We start from the raw sequence: 16185 nt of genomic DNA, 5'->3' as shown, positions 1-16185 counted from the left end.
TAGTGAATAATTAACTAGTGTTAATTATTCCATATTGGAGAATTAACACATCTTTTAATGTGTTTAAATTAAGTGACTTTATGTTACTTAATAATTATAGTGGATCAAGATGGGTGAAAGAGCCCATATGCACACACGCGAGCGCCGCCGTCGCCCGCCCGAGCCCGTGCTCGCGGGCCCGATCTTGATCTTGGCAATTGGTCTTTGGGTGGTCTTTGGGCTTGGTGCTTGGGCTTGTCCCTGGCCCAAACTTAATCTTTTACGAATTAGCCATGATGAGCCTTAATGGCTTGGTTGACCTTGCATGGTGGCTTGGCCTATAAATAGGCTAGCCATTACACACACAGAAACATCACAAGCATACTTCCTCTCTGCATAAGTCTTTTCGAAGCTCTGCCCTCTTCCTCTTCCAGTTCGCCGGAGCTCGTTCCAACTGCGGTGTTGCAACGAACGAGACGTATCCGTTTTATCTTTGGGGACGACACGCCAAAACCGAGAACACTATCGGGGCGTATCTCGTCTTGCTGAAAAAGGTCTTCCTCGACTCGGCTAAGTTCATCTTTACAGTTTCGAATTTCCACTGTAATTTTTGTTTCTGTTTTATTTCTCTTCTCTCGGGTTGTATTATGCCCGGTTAGTGTTTTTTATAGCTATATCTCCAACAGTGTATGATTGATATTTTTGAAAGGCTTATATCTTGTTTTAGATTTAAAAATCTATAAATATAGCCGCCACTAAATCAATTAATCTACATAAATTATCAACCTCTAAGAACTTAACTTGTTACATATCTTTGCTTTGTTTCTTGGGTCTCTAGTGAGTTACAAACAGAGTTCGAAAAAGTTAAAAGTTTGTATTTTTACAGTGGAAAATTGATTTTGTCCAACAAGATATATTTTTTACCACATACACCATGATACTAGTATGATTCAATTTTGTAAGCTCGCAAAAATGTTAGATTATGGAGTACATGTTTGTTATTGAAATAGTCTTTTTCACAGAATCTTTTCAAAGGTGGGGCTAGAGCTAGACTATTAAATGAGGCATAACGTTTGATGAATTAATAGTTTTCTTTGAAGAAAATAGGAGTATTTGTTTTGAGATAAAGAGAAAGACAGAGAATTAAATATAAATTTCATTTGTAGCGCACATGCATTATATTCTGACACCTCTATTTTTAATTAATCTATAGACAGATGTAATTAACTAACTCTAAAAAATAACTTAGCTTTAGACACGTAGATCCCAAGAGACAAACTTCATTTATAAATATAGAAAGTGTCTATTGCATAACAAAAAAAAACAATAACAAGGATAAAATACTCTGCATCTCACCCAACTATTTGAGCACCTAGATTATATTCATTAACCAATAGTAGTTATGATTTCGCTGATAGAAATTGTAACACTTGACTTTCTTGATATTGTAAATAAACCATATGATGAGTGTTAAAATATCTAAATTATAGGTATGGTATAAAATAGACAAGGGACACATGTTTTGTAGTTTGCTACTTGACAAATATGCACTTAAGCATTTAATCGTCACTACAAATATTTATAAATTATGGATTATATGTAAAAATGAGGCGGCTCGATCATAATATTGACCTTTCACTTTTTAATGAGGCCATCCCAACTCTTGTCTTTTACTTCATTTTTTCATATAAATTTTATCATTCATTAGCCAACTTGAGTCCCAGTTGACTAGAAAGGTTGTATGTGACAGGGACTCCCAATTTAGGTTGAACTATTTTTTATTAACTTGTTCATGTTCCCAGTCATCTAATTAATATATATAGGTGATCTATAGTAAGTTAGATAAGATAATATTGAGAAATAATAAGAGGTAAACAAATATAGACTTTATTTTAGATTAAATTATTTATAAGGGTGAGAGTGAGATGAATAATCCCGAAACAAAATATATCTTATTTTGGAGACGAAATGAGTAAAATGTCACGGGTCAAATTTTTAAGGGAAAGAGTAATCGAATCAGATGTAGCTGCACGAATTCTAGTTATAAGCAATAGTAGGAACCGAATGAATCCATATTTTACTTTGAAAATTAATACTCCAATGTACTACCAAGATAACAACCGAGTTATGAAATAATTTGTTGGTCATGTGAAATATAGCATATTTATGTAATAGGAGTACAAATAAGAACACCAACAAACAAAGAACTTCGAATGATAAGGACTATTTATTAATATCATAAGATATGTTTATATGTGTAAATAGCATCATCAATTAACTCATATAGTTGATAATATTAGTATAAAAATGAGCCATTGGCCACAAAGATGCTTATTGGAAAGAACACTTAAGTGGATAATATAAGACAAATTATTATGATTAAGTTATTCAAACTTAACATGGAAGACTCCTAATTCAAATTCCCTTCTATCAACATAGCGATAGCATGTGATGTAATTTAAATGATGATATAATTCTATCGTATTGTTATTTAATTTCTCATTTCTAATTTAAAATATCTTCTTCTGAATTATTGCACGGTGCATATAATTGATTGTGCTGCACATGACAAGGAAAAAACGTATACCTCATTTACCCTTCAATAATGAGTATACATAAAAGTTTACGATAATTACGAATTCAATTTACGAGAGTGTTGGTTTCTAATCGTGTTTGAATCCCGCGATCAAAATTTGTCACTTGAATTTGTGGATTTTGCTTTATCCACTTCACGAGTTTAATATTCTTGTTGAGTTGTGAGTATGAAAATTCAATACTATAGATAAGCTTAAAAATATCATTACCATAGATTTTTCAAAATTAGGGAGGGTCTTAGTATGACAATTTTTTTAATATGCTAAATGATTAGTAATTAGATACTCCCCCGTCCATAAAGAATATGCACTTTGGATTCAGCACGAGTTTTAATGTAAAATTAGTAAAATAAGAGAGAGGTAGAGAGAAAAAGTAATTAAAGTATTGTTAGTAGAGAATCAGTCTCACCTCATTAGAGAGAAAAAAAAACTTTTTAAAATTAGATAATGCAGGACTGATTAAAAAAGAAATAGTGCATGGATTAGTTAAGGGCACGGGCACCCATATATCACAATGCGACTTTTCATAGGTACAATTGTCACTATCTAATAATCCGAAATAAGTTGATGTACCCATAATTACAACGAAACTCGGGTGAAACTAAGTGGAATTTCGAAACGATTGATGTTGTAAAATCAACAAATTTTTATCCTTGATAAGGATAAAATGCCATTCGAACTCATTATTTAAGTAATTAATTATGACACACCAAATTATTTGTTACAAATAGTTCATGGTCCGACAATAAACTATGTGCGTTATAACAAAACAACCCAAATATACTTCGAAAAGACCCCTATTTCCAAATTAACGGCTTACTCATCACACCACCACACGCCTCTAACCATCCAGTATTCCCAAAACACCCCTGCCCCCACTCCCCCCAAAATAACTAACCAAGGGCATTATCGTCAAAAACACACAAACCGTCACCTAATAAGCCTAGAAAAAATGACCTTTAGCAATATTCAAGAGACCAAACACACTTTGATTGATCATCCACTCTTCTTAAAGTCCATTCCCCCACCCTACAAATGGCCTCATTTCCACCTCCTCCTCCACCACCAGCCTCAGCCACCACCGCCGTAGAAAAACCAAAATGTCATCACTTCATGTCAAGTTCTTGGCGCCATCAATATTGCCAATTAGCAACAACAAATTCAAGAATGTGAGGGCCCACGCCACCCCGCCGCAGACGGCGCCGCCGCCGCCGTCTGCGGCGGTGGCGGTGGATGCGGAGAGACTGGAGCCGAGGGTGGAGGAGAAAGATGGCTTCTTTGTGCTCAAGGAGAAGTTCAGGCAAGGGATAAACCCTCAAGAGAAAGCCAAGATCGAAAAAGAGCCCATGAAACTCTTCATGGAAAACGGAATCGAAGAGCTCTCCAAAATCCCCATTGAAGATCTCGACAAATCCAAGCTCACTAAAGACGACGTTGATGTCAGACTCAAATGGCTCGGCCTTTTCCACCGCAGGAAACACCACTGTAAGCCTCCGAATTTCAATTTTCCATCTTTTCCATTGATTCAAGCATAAAGATTCAATTTTTATTAGAGAGGGATCACCAATGGTTGTTGTGTTAGCTTAGTAAGAACTGTAACTACCTACCATTGCAAAAATGTGGTTGATTTTAGGATCTGATGTTGTGAGACTGGTGATGAAACATCAGATGGTAGGTTCATGATGAGGTTTAAGCTGCCGAATGGGGTGACAACGAGTGATCAAACGCGGTATTTGGCTAGTGTGATTAGGAAGTATGGGAAGGATGGTTGTGCTGATGTTACAACGAGGCAGAACTGGCAGATACGGGGCGTTGTGCTGGCCGATGTTCCCGATATCTTGAAGCGGTTCGATGAAGTCGGGCTGACTAGCCTGCAGAGCGGGATGGACAACGTGAGGAATCCGGTCGGGAACCCTCTTGCTGGGATTGATCCTCATGAGATTGTTGACACTAGGCCTTACAATAACCTGCTGTCTCAATACATCACTGCTAATTCGCGCGGAAATCCCTCTTTCACCAACTTGTAAGTCATTTGCTTTTGCTATTGTTGTGTAAATTTAGGTAGAAAACAGAGGAATGTGTGTGTTTAGGTGATTGTTTTGAGGCCAAAATGGAGGGATGTGTGTGTGTGTTTAGTTGCTTGTTTTGAGGCCAATGGAGGGGAATGTGTGTGTGTGTTTGTTTGGTTGCTTGTGGTTGATGAAATGGTGATTGCAGGCCGAGGAAGTGGAATGTGTGTGTGATAGGGTCACACGATCTCTACGAGCATCCGCATATAAACGATCTTGCGTATATGCCAGCGACAAAGGATGGGCGTTTCGGGTTCAATCTTCTCGTGGGAGGGTTCTTTAGCCCCAAGAGATGCGCTGAGGCGATCCCTCTTGATGCATGGGTCCCCGGTGATGACATTCTCCCCGCCTGTGGGGCGATCCTCGAGACTTTTAGGGACCTCGGGACCAGAGGCAACAGGCAAAAAACAAGAATGATGTGGTTGATTGATGAACTTGTGAGTCAATTCTCATTTTATCCCTCCTATATAATGCAAGTGTTAAAGTGTGGTGTTTGTTAAAATCTCTTAAATCTTGTCTCACATCGACTTGGTGTGGATAACCGTGCCCTTTTATACGGTCTTTTAATAGTAAGATTTGACTAACAATTTGTATGATGACTGATGCAGGGGATTGAGAAGTTCCGGGAGGAAGTGGCGAAGAGGATGCCGGAGGCGAATTTGGAGAGGGCGTCGAGCGAAGATCTCGTCGATAGCCAATGGGAAAGACGGGACTACTTCGGGGCGCATCCTCAGAAGCAAGAAGGGTACAGCTTTGTAGGCATCCACATCCCCGTCGGGCGCGTTCAGGCGGACGACATGGACGAGCTCGCACGCTTGGCCGACACGTACGGGTCGGGCGAGCTGAGGCTCACGGTCGAGCAAAACATCATAATACCAAACATCCCCGACTCGAAAGTGGAGGCCCTGCTCAAGGAGCCCCTCCTCACCGAGAAGTTCTCCCCCGAGCCACCGATCCTCATGAAGGGACTGGTGGCGTGCACGGGCAACCAGTTCTGCGGCCAGGCTATCATAGAGACGAAGGCGCGCGCGTTGAAGGTGACGGAGGAGGTTGGGAGGCTCGTCTCTGTCTCGAAGCCGGTGAGGATGCACTGGACCGGGTGCCCCAACACGTGCGGGCAGGTGCAGGTGGCCGATATCGGGTTCATGGGGTGCATGACGAGGGACGGGAGCGGGAAGGTAGTCGAGGGGGCTGACGTGTTCCTTGGGGGGCGAATCGGGAGCGACTCGCATTTGGGGGATGTGTACAAGAAAGCTGTGCCTTGTGATCAGCTGGTTCCATTGGTTGTGGACTTGTTGGTGCAGAAATTTGGTGCTGTGCTGAGAGAGAGAGAAGAAACTGAGGATTGAATGATCATTCATCTCAATTTGTGTATGATTTTTACTCTACTAGGAAAAATAACCATTTCCTCTTAAAGGAGGTTGGATTTTCTTTGTGAATTGGAACAAAAATTGCATTTGATAAAGTTGTTGGGACTGAATTCTAATACTCCATGCTATCTATCTATCTATCTATCTTGGCCTGTTGTTGTCACTGTTTAAATAACTATCTTTTGTTTATTTGAAGTATCATAGAGTTTTAGAGTAGCATCAATGTTGGAAAAAGGACGCACCAAAAATCATAAATCAAGATCCTTGCATTAGATATTGCATATCAATATCTTTTGTAATTTTGTCTTAGCTACATGGGATGACTCTTATTTAATTTACGTTAGTAGTACATATATTGTATATAGACGCTATTAATTATACAAATTGCATAATAATCTAATGCCCGTTTGTTTATTTTCTCTGTAACTTCAATAAATTGATCCAACAACTTTTGAGGCAATGAAATCAATATAACATAAAATAAAATAAAGAGGGAACATCTTTTTAGGTCCACGAACTTTGCTAAAGCATCATTTTAGGTCCGTGAACTTTGAAAATATCATTTTAGGTCCATCAACTACAAGTTAATATCATTTGAGATATTTTGAATTTTTTTTCGGACGAAAACGCCCTTAAGGCCTTCAAAGGGCAACTTGGACAATTCTTTCTCCACTAATCTTGACGGCAAATTTTTATATTTAAATTCAATTTGGATGGTAATTGATCTCCATTCTGAAATTCATATAAATAATACTCCAAATGACAATCCAAATTAATATAGCTATCTAATTCCAAAATAAATAAACTAAATATAATTCACAAATCACCTATAGTAAGTTCTTAAAATACAGTTTAGATTGAAAAAATAAAATAAAATATCAATCACAATTCACTATCCCCAAATAATTGGTCATCTAATAATTGAAAAATTAACACATATTTTTTAAGGTAAATTTTAATTATATTTAAATTCAATTTGGATGGTAATTGAATCAAATAGGAGTAAAAAAAATTGTTGGACTCTAGGTCTTTGACGCAAGATGAGTGGCGAAAGAATTGTCCAAATTGCCCTTTGAAGGCCTTAAGGGTATTTTCGTCTAGAAAAAGTTCAAAATATCTCAAATGATATTAACTTATAGTTGACGGACCTAAAATGATATTTTCAAAGTTCACGAACCTAAAATGATACTCTAACAAAGTTCATGGACCTAAAAAGATATTTCATCGACTAAATGACTCTGTTTAGTGGTGGGCACATGACTAGTCCCAGAATTCAAATATTACGGACCAGAATTCAAGCTGGTTAGAAAGTTAGGCCCATTAGCAATTATTTTATTATTTTCAAACAATGTCAAGATTAGGCCCATTAGTAATCATCTTAACACAATTCAAATTTTACGGCCAATAATTCATATCCATTAAAGTTAGGCCCATTAATAATCTCTTACACGATTCAAATTTCACAACCCAGATTATTAGCCAATTAAAGAGTTAAGCCCATGAGTAATCATCTTAAGTTTTCATAGTTTTTCAAGATCTATTAGGCCCTGAGAATCTTATTAATTTATTAGAGCAAATCAATCTTTGGGTTGTTGGAACATCTCCAATGCAATTTTAAGAAAGTGTTTCCAACTTGGAGAAAAAACATGTTATCAAGTTGCACTTCATGGTCATGTACAAAGTGAATTTGTCCTTAAGTATCAAGTTGCAATGAATAAATTTCAACAAACTCAGGAGTCCAAGATTAGAAATAGTACTACTTATTAACTTATTATATGGATGTTTTTTCCACTTATTTTGAAAGCTGCTTCTTTTCTTCCATCTGAAAACATTTAAGATTTTTTTAAGTTTGTCAACATGTAGCCCAACTGAACCACAAAAATCCATACACATATTTTCTTTCATTTTCCTATTTGTGTGTACAATAACATGTGTAGCCAACTATCATATTTAAGAAAAAAAGCTAAGAAATCAAGAATTTTATTCATTCATCGATTTTCAATATCTAACAATAAGAGACTGAGACAAGGCAAGAATTAAAATTAAATGAATAAGACTTTTTTAGAAAAATAAAATAAATAAGATAAGGACCCAAAACTGTACTCATCAAGTAAACAACACATAACTATAGGAATCCTACATGTATATTATATAACCATGCTTATTTTCTGATATAGTTTATCTATATATACAACTTTATACTATTATTGTGTTGGACATATAAATAAGTTGGTTGAGGCTAATATAAATCTATATGAATATATTTGTTGAGATATTGGAAGGTTGAAAGTGAGAGTGGTGTATCCTCAGGTATCCAACGTTTTCGCACAGCCACATACGTTATTGTCTACTGTTTGCCTTCACTAATCAATCCTCAATTTGACATTCATTTAATTTGTACTCTACTCTCACATACACATATTTATTGATTTTTTTTTTCACTTCTCAAGGATATGATGAGATATTATTCCTACTTTCCAATCCAAACATTAATTCTGTCTTAAATTTGTTTAAAATCCTTGTTCGTGTCATCTCGTGTACAAAATGTGAATCTAGACTCGTATCCCGAGGATTCGAAGAATTGAATATTTAGTGAGATCTAAGATTTTTTGTGTGAGATCGATCGATTGTACTTCGTGTAGTCTAAACTTGTGTAAAGTAACCTAGTCGTTTAGTGATTGGGTTAGGGTTTTGTGGTAGTTGTGAGGAAGACTTATATCTCTCCTTGTTAATCTCACATGCGAATATCGATAAAAGGTAGATTTCGTTATTGATAATTGAACCTTCAACATTGTTCTTTTACTTTTTCTAGTTGCATTTCTTAGATATGTTTTACTCCAAATTTTTATAGATCTATATATTGTTCTTTATGTTTTAGATTGTAACTTTTATTTGTTGAATTTTATATGTAATTGATCTGTATTGTGAAACAACTACAAAAATATAACGAAAACACACACATACATAAACATTCGTTCTATCTAAAATCATAAATAAACAGACATCCCACACAATCTAGGAAACCATTCAACAATTAACCTACAAAGAGAAGAGTGGTTTCAAAGCAATTCCAAACTAAATAAAAAATTGGAAACAACATGTACAAAACAACTAACAAAATACTATCCTATTATCAACCTAAATCACAATAGTTCACTACTATAAAATGGTTTTGAAACCGAAACAACTTGTATTCATAACAAAGTCTTTATCATCAGTTCAATTTGCTTTGGGACACAACATTACACATATTCTCATTTCAGAAGTGATAGAAACTTCACTGATTTGTATTTTTTGTACGAATTGGTGTGCAATAATTAACCATGTGGCGATATTACACTTGGCATATAATACATATATGCTTATGTATGTAACAGTAGCACTAAGTTTGATTGTTAGGAAGCCACGTCATCTTGTAATTCACAACCACTAAAGTTGGGAAAAAGTAATACGAGAAGAGATTCGGAAAAGGAATTAAAATTGAAAAGAAGAAAAAAATGGAAAAAGAACAAAAAGAACAGCTAACTTTTGGCCTTATTTCAGAAAAACAGCCAAAAAAGGGAACAAAATGGGGACTCTGATATTATATCCCTTGTTTGGCAAAATTAGGCAGAAATTGGCATCATTCTAGGAATCTTAATGCATAGATTTGCTGTGCTTTTAGAGATAAATCCATATCCACTTAAGTTGGATTCCATAACTAAATAACTATATCTATATAACTATTTGGAAAAGTAAAACTATAATGTTCATTAATTATTAGTACTATTTGTTTTTTATGTGTGGACACTACAATAGTCACAATGACAATAATATATACAAGCGTGTTTATTAACAATTTTATTACAAAATGCAACTATACATTAAAAAGATAAGTCTTGATAAACAACTACTACTAACTAATTAATCAACTACTACTAACTAATTAATTATCATAAAACAATGAAACTAATCTAATAAATTACTAATAATTATTGAAGCTTTTCATAGCAGTACAAGGATCCAAATTCTTTGCTTTACTACATGGATGGACAAGCCGTTCAAGAGATTTGATAAAAAAATTTGGAGCTCTCTCTTCTATGTGATCTCCTGGTCAATTAGGTGGCTCAATCCATTTATACATGGTGAGTTGTGGCTCTTCAACTTTATTGTGGATGTTTGCTCCTTTGTTGGTGGCCTTTTGGTTTGTTGAGTGTTCCTCTTGGACATGCTATTCTTGATATAGTTGGTAGGATCTGCTTGATCATGTGTTGGTTTTGTGTTGTTTCTTTATTTTTAGAATTTTTTTTATTTGTTCTAGCTTTTGTACTCCATTGCTCACCATTTTTGAATGGTTTGAGTCTTTCTTGTTAAAAAAATGTGAAATGATTAAGCATACTTTAGAATAAATGAACTATACACCCAAATTTAACAAAATACTAAAAGCCATCAGCCCAAATTTGACAAAATACTAATGTGAGCGCACGCTCACAATAAGAGCTATGCTTACGTGATGTTTTGGGGTTATCTACAATTTACAGTTTTACACACATTTTATGTGTTTCTCAACTATTTTGAAAGATGAAAACTAATGTGAGCGCACGCTCACAATAAGAGTTTGTTAAGTTAACTATGAATTTAGGATATTCACAATATTAACTAATGTATTTAAAATTAAACACCCTATATATTAATTTACCTTATTTTTGTGCGACCATTATGGGATGACACGTTCATGAGACTATCTCGTTTAAAAAACATGCATTTTTTTAAAACTAAGGTTTTCGCAATTATGATCAAGCTTCTGAAATTAAGAAAGGAGACCTCCAACTTTCTCATTACTAGAACAATTTAAATAATTTCAACTTATTAATAATAACAAACAAATAAATAAAAATAATCCAAACACTCACACTCAATGACTACGCCAGTGAAGGAAATAAAAACATCCACCACTGAAAGCATTTCAATTAATTGACATCATCGAATATTTTAGGAAAAGGGTGAGGCTTGTAGCTTCAACCATTTGTGCTACGCCCATTTGTTGCTACAAAAGAAAATGGATAATGCATCAATCATCATAACGACTTTTCGTCGCTTTCCATGACAAATTTTCTTCATCATTAAAATCAATCAAGTTAGGATATAAGCATTCTTGAATTTCACAATTAATATACTCATTCTTCTCTTAATTAAATATATCATTAAAATATATAGCATAAAAATGGAAGCAGATAATTTTATTCTTTCTATCCAACATTATCACATTGAAAACCATAAAGTAGTATTCCCTATATACTGCGTAAAATTTTGACCAGAGGTAAATGGGAATTTTGTGGTCATTTTTCAATGAAAATTTGCTATACGACACTTATTTAATTCGGAGAGAGAATTCATGTTGGAATATGACATTTATTATGAGATAGAGAAAGTGATATTATTAGATTTAATTAGTAATATTAATATTATTTGTGATTGAAATATGTATATAAAATCTATTTATTAATTAGAAAATATATACTATAAGTTTCAAAATAAATAAGTCGAACTAAACTAGGAATTACACACTATCCTTTTCTTTAATTTTTTTATTTCTCTTCAACTACCAAAATATGTTATAAAATTGCAAAAATGAGATGACGAGGCAAATCTTCAAAATCCACTACCCTTTATTTCTCATCAGTGGTAATAACCCATGTGTCGACGTATAATGTCGCAATAATTTTGAATAGATAAGAAAAATATAAAATGTGCTTGTTGAAAGAATCGTGCTGCTCTTATATTTGCTACAACATTGTTGCTTGCTGCTTTTGGAGCTGTCATTATATGAATTTGAAATTTTTTGCATTAAAACTAACACTATGTGGCTTTAATTTGTTGGTAAACATTTGAAAATTGGGCATGCATATCGACATGTCGTTATTTATGGATAGAAATAATATTCTTTGGGACCAAATTGAATCTTATACTATTATAAAACTAAAAGTAAATGTGATTAATTAAATTCATACCCCTCTGTTTGAATATTGTCTCTAATCCAATCATATGCAGAATGCACATTGAATTTGAACCACATAAAATTTACACTTATCACATACAGACACTTTCCCCACTCCACGTGGTTTTAGAAATTTATGTTCATTTAATCATAAAAAAAATGCAATTGATGATGTCTGTTTATGTTAGTTTAGTTGTAGAGTTAAATATTTAATTTTAAGGGTCTTGAGTTTGAGTCCATGCTATTACGACTCGCGAATTTCAAATCACTATACATTCATAAAATCACCGAATCATTGATTTCCTTGCATATTTTGTGTATAACTTCCTACTAAACGAAATCATAGAAAAATTATCTTATAAAATTCTCGAATTAATAATTATTTATGTGTCCAACCTTGGTCAATATTCCTATCCACGACTGAATTTTCAAAATCCTTACGCTTTAAAATTTGACATGAAAACGATACACATTTCCACCTCATGAAGAGAATAATGAATTTGACCGAGAGAAATAAAAAGAAAATGTGAGCTAAAGAGCAAAAAATCGAGTGAGAAGAATAAAAAGAAAATGTGATCTATAAAACAAAGAATCGTAACGAAATTTGTAACAGCTTATGTGATAATGCTTTGGGATCTTATGTCACACTCCTATCTTAACAGAATCATATCCAAGAAAATAAAAAGCACCGTGCCGTACTAATTCAGTTACCACCGTTGCCCACGTCTTGTGTCAATATATATTAATCTTCCAAAAGCATTTAATATTAATATTACACTAAAAATGGGACATACATGTACAAATACGAACTTATATAGTTTGTACGGAATATTTTGTTAATAGTAGCATTTGTTAATGCAAACACAATCAAATCAAGTACTTCCTAGTCTCTCAATTCCAAGGAAGATGACATTTTTCTTAGGCGACATGAAATTTTATACAATGTTATTTTATATATTAAGTGGAGAGATCGTAAAGTAAAATAGAAAATAAAGTAGAGATAAACAAGTTTCTTTTTTTAGTAATGAATTAATTTTGTTGAGACAATCATAAGATGGAATGGAAAAAATTATTGGTAGGGGATGTATGTTTAACATTCTGAGATGATAATATTTCTAGGAGGAGCCGTGGAGGCGGGAGGTAATGTGGCAACGACGGTAGAGGATGCACCTAGGTGCGCGTATAAAAGTTTTTGTCAGTCTCACTTCCGTAACTTTTTAACAAATTTTCTTACAAAGCCCAACCAAAAATGCACCACAAAATCTAAATTTTAGCAATCACGATTAGTTTTTCATAATTGATCAAATTATGAGTCAAATGCCTCGAGGTGTAGGTAATTTAAATGATTTATTTCTTATTTTTTGGAATTGGTGAAGAAGATATGGTTGGAATATTGCACCTTACACCTAGTGATAAAAAGGTGATATCATTATCAACCCGTCATGGAGTCGAGCATAAATCTTTATTGCTATTAATTTATCGCATCTTCTATTGAATAAATGATGATTCCATAGATACGGGATCAGATTTTACAATGATTGATCTTAATAAAAAAAACTAGATGAAATATAGTATAAGCTTGATAGAGAAACCAATTGTCACGCCCGCATTTCCTAAGGATAGGAAGTACGGTGGACCGCGACTAGGGGAGGAATAAAGAAGCGGGGAAGAAAGGGGAGAACAGGAATATTTGACCCAAAAGCATTTATTAAAAAGAAGTTCACTTCAAACATTGTACTAAGAAGACATTTCTAAAGTTAATGTAAACAGAGTTAAATAAAAACAATGTATCGGATTACAAAGCAGCGGAAAAGACCAAAAGACAGATGATGCCGGGTATGACGACACGACACCATCCAAAAGACCAAGTAAAACACTCATTTGGCTTTCACTGCTCAACATCCGTCATCCCCATCGCCGCTCAACCTGCACATTAAGAAAACAACATGCAGGGCTGAGTACTTATTGCACTCAGTGGACACACGCCAAAATCATAGTTTGTCATGCCACATCAGTGTAACCTTGGGGTTTTAAGTGTAAGAAAGTAACCCAAGTACACAAAATATATTTCATAAATTCGACTGCGCAGTCATTTTCAGATATTGCCACCCTTATTCCCACTATCATACACTATCTGATCCAACCATGACAAGGGGCGTGGCCACACCCCAGGTCAACTAGACCGGCCAACTTGCTCTCAGATGGCTCCCGGTCTCGTGTACACTAGCCTGAGGGTTCGCAGCCCAACAGACCCGAATTCGATTAAACATATGTGGTAAACCACTTCAGATAGGTTTCAAAACAAAACAATTGGCAAGACAAACAGTTCACCTCCATAAACATTTCCGGAACAAAGTCCGTATTTAAAGATAACCCACATAAAAGTAGGGTAGAAAAGCCCACCTCGATTGCTTAGCTTTTAAAACAGTTCCCTTCAACCACACTTTCCTCGTAAAAGATCACCCTTTTTGAAAGATAAATAAATCATGATTAGAGTCAGGGTAGACGATGTTTAAACGACAATGCATGATTCCTACGTGGACGACTTCAACATCTAGCACGTTACACGAACACACACTTAACAACATCTCATAAGCCAAACACACAAAGACACGCCCGAAAACACACCCCGCACGCACCCGACACGCATACGACGTACTCAAAACGCGCACACGACACACACACAACACTCAAACTCCTGGCATACCCTTACTGTGCAACGGCTCACTTGGCTCAGAAAAGGTTCGGAAAAAGCTCGGAAAAAGGATCGGCGTCTCGGCCTGGCTCGGTGTCTCGGCCGCCTGGCTCGGCACCTCGGCACTTGTCTCGGCACAGCTCGGCACCTGTCTCGGCACAGCTCGGCACCTGTCTCGGCACAGCTCGGCACCTGTCTCGGCACAGCTCGGCACCTGTCTCGGCACAGCTCGACACCTGTCTCGGCACAGCTCGGCACCTGTCTCGGCACAGCTCGGCACCTGTCTCGGCACAGTCCAGTGTACACTCACTTTCCTCCAACCTCCGATTCTCAAACCCTATACGACATTCACACCACACCTCCTACGTCCCAAAACACACCCAAACACCTGGGTCATCCCTTCAAAACTCTCCACAACACTGCCCTAGGCCGAACCCTACAACTCTCGGCCAACACACACGAAACCCTCGAACCAAACACTGATTTTCCCGAGCCATCTCTTGGCCAAACACACCCACATGCTTCACAAAACACAACACTCAGAAACACACCCAAAGCACACACAAACATCACCCAGAACACACCGCACGCAGAACTGCGCAGTTTACTTGCAAAAATCATAGTAAAATCATACGACATCCAATGAAGCTGAAATTTACACACCACACCGAAGACACATCCAAGTTTATACGGTTAAAATTTCGTACCAAAAGGAGATCGTTTGCTCAGTCAAAACGGGGTCGGAACCCACTGTCAGTTACTAACAAAACATGCTCGACAACAACACATAATCACAAAACCTATTCAGCATCTAAACCTTCCCAAAACGTCCTACATGCATGTTTTTCGAATTAAACGAGAGTTGAGGCCTTGTATTACCTTTCCCGGATAGTTCAACGTAGTGTAAAAGCTTTACTTCCTCTTACGACTCCGATTCACGACGAAGGAGGGTATCACCTTGAGGAATCCAAGAAGATGATGAGAGGGAGTGAATGGAAGAAGGTAAAAACCGAGAGGGAGAAGGGAGGAAGCTTACCGGTGTTAAGATTGTGAGGGAGAAGAGAGAACCGATGATTGATTGTGATTGGGAAGGGAAAGATATCGGTTTTGTGGGAGTGGGGGGGTTGAGAAGATCGTGGGGTGAGGGAGAGAACCGAGAGAGAGAGGGAGAGAGAGAGAGAGAGATATTTAATTTATTAATTAGGATATTAATTTGCTTTTCAAAAACCATAAACTAAATATTCACACCCATAAATAATGTAAAACAAATAAAACATACCACACCATATCTTAAACAAGATATTCACAAAAAGCAAACACCCTTTAATTAAAAAAAACGGACATTACATTCCTCCCACCTTAAAAAAAATTTCGTCCCGAAATTTCCCTAGATTACTCAAACAGCTCCGGAAACTTCTCTCTCATCTTATCTTCTAATTCCCATGTTGCTTCTTCGACTCCATGATTCCTCCACCGTACTTTCACCGAAGCAATTGACTTA

General features: G+C 36.0%; 1 protein-coding gene across 1 annotated transcript; it reads left to right on the top strand.

Annotated features, from left to right (window-relative positions):
* Positions 1–3551: 3551 nt before the first annotated feature.
* Positions 3552–6130, top strand: LOC121756864 (ferredoxin--nitrite reductase, chloroplastic-like). The gene is made up of 4 exons (XM_042152275.1): positions 3552–4058; positions 4242–4596; positions 4791–5079; positions 5251–6130. Exons 1-4 carry the CDS (start codon positions 3674–3676, stop codon positions 5989–5991), a joined length of 1770 nt encoding a protein of 589 aa, XP_042008209.1. The 5' UTR covers positions 3552–3673; the 3' UTR covers positions 5992–6130.
* The last annotated feature ends 10055 nt before the right edge of the window (positions 6131–16185 follow it).

The sequence above is a fragment of the Salvia splendens genome, chromosome 12 (genome assembly GCF_004379255.2).
Source record: "Salvia splendens isolate huo1 chromosome 12, SspV2, whole genome shotgun sequence".
Taxonomy (NCBI): Eukaryota; Viridiplantae; Streptophyta; class Magnoliopsida; order Lamiales; family Lamiaceae; genus Salvia; species Salvia splendens.
The sequence above is the reverse complement of the archived record's forward strand: the minus strand, read 5'-3'. Positions and strand labels throughout refer to the sequence as shown.

Coding starts and splice junctions, on each gene's coding strand:
- LOC121756864 (XM_042152275.1), top strand. CDS start 3,674: ATGTCATCACTTCATGTCAAGTTCTTGGCGCCATCAATATTGCCAATT. Junction 4,597..4,790: donor AATCCCTCTTTCACCAACTT/GTAAGTCATTTG, acceptor TGGTGATTGCAG/GCCGAGGAAGTGGAATGTGT. Junction 5,080..5,250: donor TGTGGTTGATTGATGAACTT/GTGAGTCAATTC, acceptor TGACTGATGCAG/GGGATTGAGAAGTTCCGGGA.